The sequence below is a fragment of the Thermobia domestica genome, chromosome 6, assembly GCF_964235325.1.
Source record: "Thermobia domestica chromosome 6, izTheDome1.hap1.1, whole genome shotgun sequence".
In the NCBI taxonomy this organism is placed as follows: domain Eukaryota; kingdom Metazoa; phylum Arthropoda; class Insecta; order Zygentoma; family Lepismatidae; genus Thermobia; species Thermobia domestica.
In genome coordinates, this window is record NC_137459.1 from 99,074,549 (window position 1) to 99,087,116 (window position 12,568).

The 12,568-nt window shown below is 37.8% G+C and overlaps 1 protein-coding gene across 3 annotated transcripts in view; it reads left to right on the plus strand.

Moving 5' to 3' along the window:
- The window catches only part of LOC145688124 (uncharacterized), a 59,235-nt gene extending 48,236 nt beyond the window's left edge, over positions 1 to 10,999 (plus strand). For all 3 annotated transcript variants that reach the window (XM_081761892.1, XM_081761893.1, XM_081761894.1), the window contains exon 6: positions 6,432 to 10,999. In XM_081761892.1, the coding sequence (XP_081618018.1) occupies positions 6,432 to 8,887 (2,456 nt within the window). In that variant the 3' untranslated portion in view covers positions 8,888 to 10,999. The remainder of the gene's footprint in view (positions 1 to 6,431) is intronic.
- Positions 11,000 to 12,568: the final 1,569 nt, after the last annotated feature.

The following is a 12,568-nucleotide window of genomic DNA, read 5'->3' on the forward strand; positions in this document are numbered from 1 at the left end:
TCTTCCGTTTCCTCCAACTTTTTTCACTTCATTCATTTCTCATCATCACCGTCTCCTTTAGCCAAAATATACTGGAATTTTGAAAATGAAACTCAGTAGACACCCTGGTGGTGATCGTAATTACGAACAACGCCACGAGGCGACCCGACAACGAGGTAGGCATATAATTCAAATCATTAGCCAAAAGTAGAGCAGGCTGTGAGGTAGATTAGTTTATGTTAAATAAAGAATTCTCGTTCTCCAGAAACTTAACCATAGATCCGAATGTCATTCCATAAATAATGCACACTAATTTGTAAGAAGTTTGGTTTATCAAAACTCCTTTATAGTGTATTTACCCTGTCCGTCCCCCCGGGGGACAAAAAATATCAAGAATTTCTTGACCAATCGTCACCAAATTTGGTGAAAATGTAGAGGGTCAAAAGTTAAGACTCAAATTCTATTTTGGAGCCGATATTCAAACCGGAAGTGGTATAAATTAATCATTTCCGGTTTTGATCGTGATCATTATAGAGGGAAAACGATAACAGATAGCGAGAAGCGGTTATTTGCAATCGTTTGAGCGTTCCAAGAACATATGTGACACCTGGGATCGAAACAAGAGACCGAAGTGAAAGCTTTACTACGGAACCACCGTACCCCAGAGAATGATAGTTTTCAAGCAGTACTGTAAAATGAGAATGCCAGAGAAGCTGTATAGATTCTAACTTTGCAATTAACTTGGATGTGTTTGCGTACGGAGAAAAGAAGGGAAAATACGGAGATAAAGGGTAAGAAGCATTGCTAAAGTACAAGGCTCATTCAATAAATAACCGAAAATACGTTGTACAATATTTATTATCAGCAGCAAAATAACTACAATACTATCCTCCTCCTTCTGTCCCCTCTCTTCCTAGTTTAGTATATCTACGCCGGCGCTTGATAAGAGCACTGGTTCCATACGAAAACTGTCCTTCGAACGTATGGGTAATCACAAATGCTGGACTTCCACTTCATTCTGGAACCTTGATTCAGTTAGTGCATCTTTAAGTGGACCAAAGCTATAGAAATATGAAGGTACAAGATCGAACTGATATGGAGGATAGGGTAAGCTCTCATACTGTAGGTCTTTCGTGATAGACGATGTGGCACTGGCAGTGTGTGGTCTGGCATTATGATAGACAAAACGCCATTGGACACCAAACCCCGCCTCTGCAGAATGCCTCTTTTCAATTTTTCAGAAGATTGGGAGTAGGTTGTACTGCTTATATTACGACCTCTGGCATATAAGTTCAAGAATTGGCCCCTTCTTGAGCAAGTATTGGTGTTCAAAGGAAGTTAACACGACTTCTTCAGCATACACCACCTTCGATATGGGAGACGAAGGATGTCGTTTCTCCATTGTTGTGTTCTTGCTTTCTGGTTCGTGAAAATGAACCCAACTTTCATCTCCTTCTTTGTAGTATTATATCATTTCATACCGGTATTCGTCTAAGTTGCAAATCAGTTTTTCCCGTTATTTCAGGCTTCTGGTGACCTTTTATGATACGCTTAAAGTAGCTATTATGAAGCATAATAGTTCAATCACTGAGTCTATTCTCGAGCTCCTTCGTGGTTAAGCGGTTAATGTAGTCGCCTTTGGTGTGGGAAACCCGAGTTCGATTCCCGGCGGGAGTTCATGTGATTTGGATTCCATGTTAATCAGTAGGTCCACGTCTCATATAGCCTCGCTGCTGAACGGGACGTTAAACTCAAAATAAACTCAACCCTTGTCTATTCTTATTCACAGTACGTTGAATGTCCGATGTAATTTTTGTACAGCATCCCACAATTCTGTTCTTCAGAGGAAATATATCCCAAAATGTTTACGAAGTACCCAAGGGCTTTTGCATGGCTCCACAAATAAAATTTAGCAATGTTAGGGAAAGGGAGCATAGTTGCCATTCAACAAAGCTCTGGCAATCTAGCTACAACGTGGAAATTTGAGTTCCAAAATATTTCGAAACGTTGCGGCTAAGATGTGGAAATGGTGAGAGAATTCTTGGAAATTTCCATCCTCCGGCAAAATTGATGGTAATATCGTTTGAGTTTGTAAATGTAAATAATTTTGAAAACTAAGTGAACTGTAAAGAAAGAAGTCTAATAAAACGGATTTCTCATATACAACCCTACACCATATCATTTAGTTAGCAGGAACAACTATGATATATGTATACATCCAATATGGATTAGACGCGGACCAGTATCTTGATGTTTTGCTCATTGAAGCAAAACTTCGCCCCATGATTAACATTTTACATAAGAAGGTAGGGTCTACCATCAATTCTGAGTTGTTCTGCAAATTGAACTGTCAGGTCAAGATCTTTCTCACTGAGGTGTCGCTGTAGCCGTAACTTGTACAAATGCTATTTGTTTGCAGACGGAACCAACATAATTGATGAGATATTATTCCCGAAACAAAAGCTTGTCTACAGGTTAGTACTCTGGTCTGGCTATTGATGATACTGGAGTCTCTTTCACTTGTCATTAATTTGATCTCCTGTGCTCGTGGGTTTTCTCGGGGTTCTCCCGTTTCCTCCCACTTACTTCATTCCACCATTTCACTCATCTCTCATCATCACCGTCTCCTTTAGCCTCATCGGCATAATCGTGGGACGTAAAACTTAAAAGATTTAATTTGATCTCCCAAATATTTTTCATCAGTTCCATTGCTCATTTCATCTGTAAGTCTGATGTTGTTTCATGTATCACACGCTTGTGCTCCCATTAGGAAAAAAAAAAAGACCTACATCCCAGATAGCAGATTTTGTAATGACAGTCATTTTGACAAAGTGGTTGAAAAGTTTTCGCACCCTAAAAGTGGTCAGACATTACTCTCTACACACACATTATTTCCGTGTTGTACTTTAGTTTCACAATTCTGAACAATCTTGTAAATATGGTGTTGCTCTAATAAAATATAATATTTTTAATATTAAAAAATATAAAACATAGTTTACGTTCAATCTGTAATTAAAGCGATGACGTATTTCTATTTTGAACTATCAAACCAAGTACTCGACTCTAGAAGCAGTGCGAAACCGCCCGATAATTTGTATCCTAGAATTTTGTTCACTATTTTCTACTTGTGATGTGGGGAAACATTTCTTTTAAAATTTTCGTTTCTCTTTAAAACCTAAATTGGAAATGATGTAGTTCGGTATGTATATCTTATATGATGATCGTACTATTACTAACATACATAACTAACATACATCGTACTATTACTAAATACAGTTGAACTTGTAGTATTCCATGGGAACTAATTCCTTACAAAGTAATTTTATACCATGCTTAGTGCAACACTCTCAAGTCCACCAAACTCGTACATAACATATCTCACACTCGTCTTTGTAATATAGACTTGATTGAGTGGTAAAATATGTACTTAATTATTTTCAACCTTTCTATTCCTGCTACTGATATTACTTACACATTTCAGTTACAACGATACTCGTTCATAACGACACTACTTTTTAGGTCCCTTTCGTGTCCTCATAGCTGACAAGTAACACTTCACATCGTTGCTGCCGGTCTGACGCTAAACTATACATTTTCGGAAAGCACTAGTCCTAAATAGGATAACTACACAGTGCGACGGTCAGACGTTGCCGCGTTCAGGACTTATGGAGCGTCAAACATTAACATGGGGTTTATGAGAGTTACAGGAAACGAAGAAGAACACAAGGTTTGTGACGTTTGAATCGACGTTGTCTGATTGAGCACTTGTTTGCGTAAGTTAAAGGGTACAATCAATGTGCAAATCGTCGAACAGAGCATGAGAGATGCAAAGAGTGCGCTCACAGTGTGCACACTTGACGAACGGTAGTTCGCCGCACGTGAAGCACACGTCACCTTCGTCGAGGGAGTCAAAGCAGTACTCGTGCGGAGAGATCCACATTCCCGGCTCCTCGTCCAGATAGCCAGCCTTGTGGAAAGCGTACCGGATCAGGTTCTTGAATCGGGGTGCGCTGAACTGGTAGAGTGAAAACGACTGTAGTGCCAGGAATCGATCGCGATGCCAGATATCCATGACACTGTCCATGGCCAGTGTGTCGGTCACAAAGCGTACAAAGGACTTGTACTGACGGAAGAAATGCACATCTAAAGGCTGAATCTTTCCAGTGCAACCACCAGGAATCAGTCTCTTGTGCAACGCAACGTCGGCAGGCTTCAGTGCGTTCGATAGATTGTCGTCCTTGTTCAGAGTCCACGAGTCCAATAGCAAAACGATCTTCTTCCGATCATCAGGCATGCTTGGCCAGAACACTTGCTCGTAGAAGTCCTTAAGGTCGTCCCTGTTCATGTTGGACGTTTTGCCAGCAAATGATTTGATGTTCGGTGGATCTGCAGGCTTGTTTCCCGGAAACTTTCCACTTGGTTCCGACACCAGTACATACATCGGCCGCAGAATCTCTCCGGCCATGGTGATCACGGGCATGATCATGTAGCTGTGGGTTGTTGCGCTCATGGATCCCACAACCGCTCGCACGACTGTTGTTCCTTTGGTACGGAGAGTGCGAGTACTCTGCAACAACTTCTTGAAGCTACTCTGATCTGCATTGGCAACCTGCGTTGGTGGGATGCTTTCGCTTGCAATGAGCTCGCGAGTCGCTAATACGAAAGCATCAGCCTGCTGCTGCAAGTCCAACTCTTTCAGTTGCCAGGTCCTGCCGACCCTGTGGGTGATTGCACGGTCCACGATGTTGTTGCGCTTCTTGAATCTGTACACCCACGACGGTGATGCCTTGAACTTGAGACTCTTGTTAGGGTCCAGTTCATTAGCTGTTTGCCTAGCCCAAATTCGCAACGTTCGATCGTGAATGATAGCAGTGTGCTGTTTCTCCGCGAACATGCCCCGAACTGCCTCATTGATCTCTGCCATCAGCGTCTTCTTGTCATCTTTGCCTTGTGTTGCCCCAAAGTGACGTAGCACGCCAATGTTCCGAATATACCTGAACTGATTCTGCAGAGTCGAGTGGGTAGCACGACCGGTCTTTGTGTTCCAAGGCCTACCTGTTTTTGGATTTACCGTCCAGTAGGCATAGGCTTTTGCCTTGTACTCGCGCCACTGCTCTGGTGTCATTTTGGAGTCTTCTGGAGGCTGATCCTGGAACTTCGGCTTCTTCACAGGAGAGGGCAGGTATTCTGACGCTGATGAGCCAGATGCGGAAGACGTATGAGACTGCTGCGATGACGAAGGCATCTCTGCATCCTCCTGCTCTTGGTCTTCCTCGTCTCCAAAATCCATGTCTCCGTCCCCCTGGTCACCATCACTGTCACCGAAGCCGAGCGTACGAATCTCTTCAACGACTTCCATCCCGCTGGTCAAAAGAGACTTGATGTGTGCCACCATCCTTTGCTCTTCCAAATTTGGATTGCGCTCATTTGTCCCGATCTCGGCCACCAGAGCCCAAACGACCACTTTCGGATCCATCTTACAACGCATACCTAAAAAACACAAAAACAACACAAATGTTAGCACAGAGTACAAATGCAAGACGAATTAGCATGAAATAATACGACTGCTACAACACACATGTTAGCACAGAGTTCAAATGCAAGACGAATTAGCATGAAATAATACGACTGCTATGGTTACTCTCATAAATCCCATGTTAAGGTTTGACGCTCCATAAGTCCTGAACGCGGCAACGTCTGACCGTTGCACTGTGTAGTTATCCTATTTAGGACTAGTGCTTTCCGAAAATGTATAGTTTAGCGTCAGACCGGCAGCAACGATGTGAAGTGTTACTTGTGAGTTTAACTGTATTTGTTCATAACGTTACTATTTTTCATGCGATCCCTCATAGTTTAATTCCTCATAAGGGAACCTTGATACTTGATATGCTCATAAGGGAAGAATCAGGTTTCTCTAAGTTACCGAAACAATCTCGATCTATAAAACAAAGCTTTGAGATTACAGACATATTGTGTTGCATATTGAAAGTTGCCTTCTGACATGGTGAGATGGTATGCATTACTGGACATTTAGGTATAAAAAGTGCTAATATTTTATTCGAATCTTGCGTAAATCACAGCTGTTAATTTCTGACCCATTCAAAATTCATTTCTTAACTATTCGCTTCCCACTGTTTCCCTTAGCTTATAGGATGTTGCGAAGCAATAGCACGTAAAAGTTAAGTAAATAATGTTTTAAACATTCTGAAGTTCGTAAACGTTCGTACATGTCACATTAAACGTAATATTGTTACATGCATTAACGTTTTTTTATTTATTTATGTATGTATTTTTATTTTATAGTAGTATTAAGCCTGTTTTACATTCTAGGATAGTAAAGTCAACGATCATCCTTAAGAGCCTAGTCTTTCTATATATGTATGTGTGTGTTCTATGATATGTTTTGATCAGACGTGATGTAATGGTATTGAAATTTATTTATTTATTTTCAGGTGGAAATGTGCTGTGCTTGGATTTATGGGGAAGAAATAGCGCACCTTTCATGCAAGCGCTGCATTTTAGTTTCGGATTAGGTGCTGTGGTTGCTCCATTACTAGCAGCACCTTTCCTTGAGCAGGGTAATTCAACTATTGCTTCAGATATAAATACGTCGTTTACAGTAGCTGAATATCCAATACACATATCTAACTTAAATAATGATCACATATTGAAATTAAATCAATATTCCCCAGAACTGGAAAGAATGAAACGAGGTACAATACACGAAAATAATTCAAGTACTTACGCACCTGAAGTCGCCACACATTATGATAGTGTAGTTTCTTCGCCAAGCTTCGATTTTGCAGGTAATAATGCGAGTATTGCACTGAGTTTAAATGAATTGAATTCTAGTACGGCTATAATTCATGAGAGTACTACTTCGATTTATGATAGTTCCAGTATAACATCAGCAGTCCTTCAGGCTTCTACAAAAAAGAAAGTTAAGCCTAAGCCAGCATTTACTGATGCAAGTAAGTTGGATCATTCAGTTGATTGGAATAAAATCCCTGTTAGAAAGCCACCTCCAGAAGATCTTATTTCAACAACTTCGACTGCAAAAAGTACTCTGGAAACCTCTCCAACTTCCACAGTGTTAGAAGTTAGTTCATCGACAGAAATAGAGGCAGATGTAAAAATTGGTATAAATACGTCCCTTCACAACAGCCACGGAAATGTCACACTTGAGACCGAGACGCTGTCAAAACCCCTCTTGGTGCAAGAACTTAATGGTAGTTCCCAGGCCCAAAGATCTTTTTATAGAGGCAGTCATAATGCTGCTACGCAACTTGATAGCACAACCGAAGAGAAAGCTGTTGGTAGTGTTGCTTCTGGTACTGTTCCATCCGTTTCCAATTTAGTTAATCCAACTGGCAGCAGTACTGTGAAAACCATGATTACATCACATAGCAGTAGTGTTGATATTCAGGAGACTTCTTCAACTGAAAATTCATCTTCAGAGGAATTAATCGGATATCATGGAAGAGGAGAACCAGATACTGTAGATGCTTCAGTGTCTACCTCTAATTCAGAAAGAATTTCTAAAATAAAGCCTTTTGCTGAAGGTGAGTCTCATTTACAGTTCTCACCCGACTCGTCAAGTGAAAGCACCATGAATGCAGGTGCATCACTTAAGAATTCATCTTCATATTCACAAATGGCCTCTGTTGATTCTGGTGTTGAGTCGACACCAGGAAAGGCACACGAGGAACTTAGAAATAGAGAACTCTATGGTGATGATATGACTTATCAACTTGGAACATTTGCTCTTGAAGATGTTGAGACAAGAAGTGATGGATTAGTTACTAAGAACATGAATAAAGAAACAAGTTCTAGCGATTTACCTAGAGAAAAAAGTGTTTCACATGTGAACGGATTGATAACTGAAAATTATAGTATTCCAACTACAGTTGTGACTCCTAAACATCACGTTCCCAAACGAGGAACTTACGATAATGATACTGAAAATCTAACTAATGTGTTTGATATATTTGCAAAGAAAGTTGAAAAGTACGGTCTCACTAAAATCCAGCTTGTTTACCTCATTATTGGATTATTTATGTTTGTCATGGCCTTAATCTTTTTGGGATTTCTTTTTCACAATCCTCGAGACCCGAAATCAAAACAAGAAGAGGGCATAGGCGTGAAGAAAATTTCAGATCCTGTAGTAAAAATAATTTTAATCCTTTTGATGGCGTTTTTCTTCTTTCTCTATGTAGGAACGGAAGTTGCTTACGGACAATTATTGCTTGCATTTGCTGTGGAATGTGACTTAAATTTATCTAAACAAAGTGCTTCACTTGTAACCGCTATCTTTTGGGGAACATTTGCTGCTACAAGATTTGCCTCAATATTTTGTGCAAGTGGTTTAAATCCTACCATAATGTTACTGTTAAATTTCTTCATGTGCACTGCAGGATCAACAATAGATGCAGCTTTAGCAAATCAATCCGAAATAGCACTTTGGATTGGATCAGCATTGCTTGGAATTGGAATGGCATCAATGTTCCCAACAGGTATTTTGTGGCTAGAACGATATATACACGTAACTAATAAAATAGCAGCCACACTTGTTGTGGGCTCGTCGTTAGGTGAGATGGTTGTTCCGTTTGTACTCACTCATATCATGGGTGTAAATCCTATGGTATTAATGTACGCTATAGTTGCAGCTAACACATTGTCTTTATTAACTTTCGGTGTAATGTGGGTGTTAGCTTCTCGTCAAGGTGAGAAGTATGCTGTAGTGGGGAATAATGGTTATCAGTTGGCAAACCAAAATGACGAGGAAGAAGATATGATAGACATGTCACCAGCGGGAAATTCAGTTCCATTACAAAATCGGTTGTCTGGCAATGAACAGTGTAGATTGCTCAACGGGCATCCTCGTCAAGAAAATCAGCGACCCTTGTGATTTTGTGAAAGTATTTAGTTGTACTATTGAGGCAGTGCTAAATGAAGAATTTAGGAACTTAGGAACCACAATGTGCCTCCACCAGGAGTCAACCTGGAACAGTCGGTAAGTGGAAGCTGTTCGTCTATCCAGACATTAAAGCTCAAGTAGTGGAAGCTATATTAAAGTGCTTCCGTTAGTGTGAGGAAGTTGTGAAATTGTTAAGCGCGATCATGTGGGAGCAACTATTTCAGCAACATATAGACAGCTGTAACGAAGAACACGCCGTATACACATAATGTATCCTCGCAGTAATCGTATATTCTTCGACCCAGAACAATCTATTTGTATATATGGCTTATGTAAATAGGCTACGTTCGTAAAATGTTCGTATGCAGTTAAAGAAAGGTCACTGCGTTGCTGCATGTTATGTATTCTGAATTAAACGTCTTTTAGTTTGGTTCATTTGGGCAGCTCGAATACTTGTGTTGTGAATTTCATTAACCGGCTGTGTGAAATTAACCAAACCAATAGCCGAAATATTTAGTGTGACAATCTTATGTAAGTATGTGTGGCTTATTTTTTTTCTTTTTTCTTCTTCTATTTGGATTTTACATCGAGCGTTTTGTATTCGTTCGAAGGATTGAAACTAGTAGTTGGCGTTGAAATCAGAGAAAATTACTGCTTGCTTCAGCGAATTAGTTTGTCATAGAATGTGTACATTCTTTTGGACAGTAAATTAATGCACTTTTTGAAATAACAGTTTCGTGCGACGAGTGAATTTTTAGTATATTTAGAGCTTGATGTTTTCATGACTGTACTTTAACTTATTTAGTGTCTACATGAATTTTCTGTCTGTAGTCCATTGAGTTGGACTTCAGATATTGATACTTAAATATTGGTACTTAGTTCGTTTTCTCAGATAAATATTTAAAGCGTCTCATGCTTTTACCTCAATAATTTCTGGTAAATGTGATTGTTTCAGCTGCATACGTTTGCGTTTCTCGCAGTGTCGTTCTAGATGTATATGTTACTCTGAAGCAGAAAAGAGTTTCATCACGAAATTTTCCAGTAATAATAATAATACTATTTTATTAGTTGTACAGTGTGTTGTGAAATTGAAAAGTGTTAGTGTGCATAGTCCATTCAGTATAAAGGTTTTATATATATATTCATGAACTTAAGCTTTAGGTAAGTTCTTCCCAGTATGTGATACCTTTGTTTTTACTCTCAGGTTTATGCTTTTATTATTCGTTCATGTTTCAAACGTGTATGAGAACTTGAAAAGCAGTGTTGATTTTTCGTAAAAGTTTAGTTTTTTTTAAAAAATGATTTATTTATTATTGTTTTATTCGTGTCATTGTAGATCTCTGATACTATTCTGTGTTGAGTTTTGTAAAGTGTATTTTTACTAAAAATATTTGTTCTGCAGTTTAGTAAACCAGTATAATTTGGCTGTAGGTATTTTATGTTTTTATACGATAAGTTAGAAATGTTAAGCGATGTGCTAGTATATTAAGTTGAAAATTGTGTAACGAAACTGCAGCATTAAATCAAATTGTTAGACTTTTCATAAGATCTTTCGTAAAGGACGTTACGAACATGGACTATTTAAAAAACAAAAGGTAAATACTATAATGAAATTCATTAATTGATATAACTAAACCCCTTGGTGTTATAACTCCAAAGGTATGGCTGACCACATGGTTTTTAGTTGCACATGTGATAAATATCCCATCCTCGATTTTATTTATTTATCTTTTTTTCTAGAAAGATGTTAGCCATCTTTTTATGAAGTTGTTCCCCAATGTTCCTCAGGATGACTTAATATCAAAAATTCTATGTTCGCACCAGGAATCGAACGCGAGAAGAACACAAATCAAGTACCAAATGTCTTATTTTTTTTTTTTTTTTTTTTTTTTTTTTTTAACATATTGAAAGCTATACTTACATTTTGATTAAATAATTTTCATGTTTCATTTTTATTAGAAGCATTTACTAATACTGAACTCATTCGTTAATAAGTGAAAAGTGCTATTGAGTATTAATACACATTTCTAGGACTATAAATGAAATTTCAACAGAGAAGTGAGGTGTGCGTAATTTTGAATCATTGCTTTATATATATATATATATATATATATATATATATATATATATATATATATATATATATATATATATAAAGTATTGTAGGCTATATATATATATATTTTTTTTTTTTTTGTCACATTTTAAATTTAATTGCCAATAGAAATAAAATTAAATGCTTTTTAGTCCTTGAACACAAACAGAACAGAAATTGGTAATTTGATGGATCTGTTGTTTTCATCTTAATGGAAGATACTATAAAGGAATGAATAAAGAATATGTCGATCTCCCTCGTGACTTGCGTTCACTGCTTTGGTGTTTGAGACTCGGTTTAGATTACTGCTTAGACACTATATGGTTCGAATTCCGCGTTAAACGTTATGTTCAGATCTTATATGGCTTTGGTACTTCAAAATGGCATAAAACTTCAATCAGCCAAACAAAGATATTAGCGAATGTCGGTACAATTGTGTAGTAAATGTTATTTCCATTAATTTTAGGATTCATTATGTCGCAGAGGTTAGGTCTACTATATTGTAGGCCCAGGCACTAAACATTCTATTGAGATTGTAACTCCATTTTCCGAAATAAGAACCAACCACCTCCACAAAGAATGCCAACAGAGTAAATATGGTTTACTTTTGATGTCGAATGTGTGTGAAAGAAGTTACACCATACAGAACTTTCGTTTTTATCTATGTATTGTCTTGTATAAGATGTAATGTCTTTGTTCGAATTGTTGCTGTTGTTTGAAACGAAACAGTTTTGCGTTACTCTCCAATCGAGTTTAAGACATGTTGCATTATCTACAACATTTTGAATATTTGCAATAAAAATAAATAAATAAAAGGAAGAAAAACTTCATAATTCTCGAGATTTAATGATTATGTCTAGAAGACATGTAAAGAAAATATAGTGTTAGTGGTAGATGGTAGTAGAAGGATGGCGATAATAACCTTAATTAAATGCCATCAACAGATTTTGTTGATAGTTGCATAAACAATTATTCAGTTGCTTCTCTTATATACAATAATGTCCAGGTAGATTGATGTATATACAAATTACAAAGGTGAAATAAAAGATCCTGTACTATTATACGTAAGAAGTACGATTAGTAACTAAATATGGAATTGTAATTGTGTATAGGAATTTATTACGCGTCAATAAGAGCAATTTTGCTCTTATTTCGAACAAAAGATTCATGAAAATGAAGTTGGAGTTCAGCAAAGAGTGTTGTATAACTTGCAGCAGGTGAATATTGATGCTCTGTTATATTCTACTGCCTTCTTTCACAAATGTCTTGTAGCAGGTCTAAAATATATATGCATCTGGAGGTGACAATCGAACGCTGGTGGTGTAACAGCGAGAATTTCACTATTGGATTCGCCTGCAACATAATCTAATGTCGCGTCTTTATGAAGTGTTCTGTTGTGATGAATCTGTAGACTATTTTTCGAATTATGTTGATTAATCTTTTTAGTTGAACATTCCATGAGTAGTGTTGTAAATAGAAAAAAAAAACGCTCGTATTTTTTCAGAAATGTACGTTTTTTTAGAAAAAAAACATTGCCTCTCGTTTTTTTCTAAATTTCGTTTTTTTCAAATAGTCAT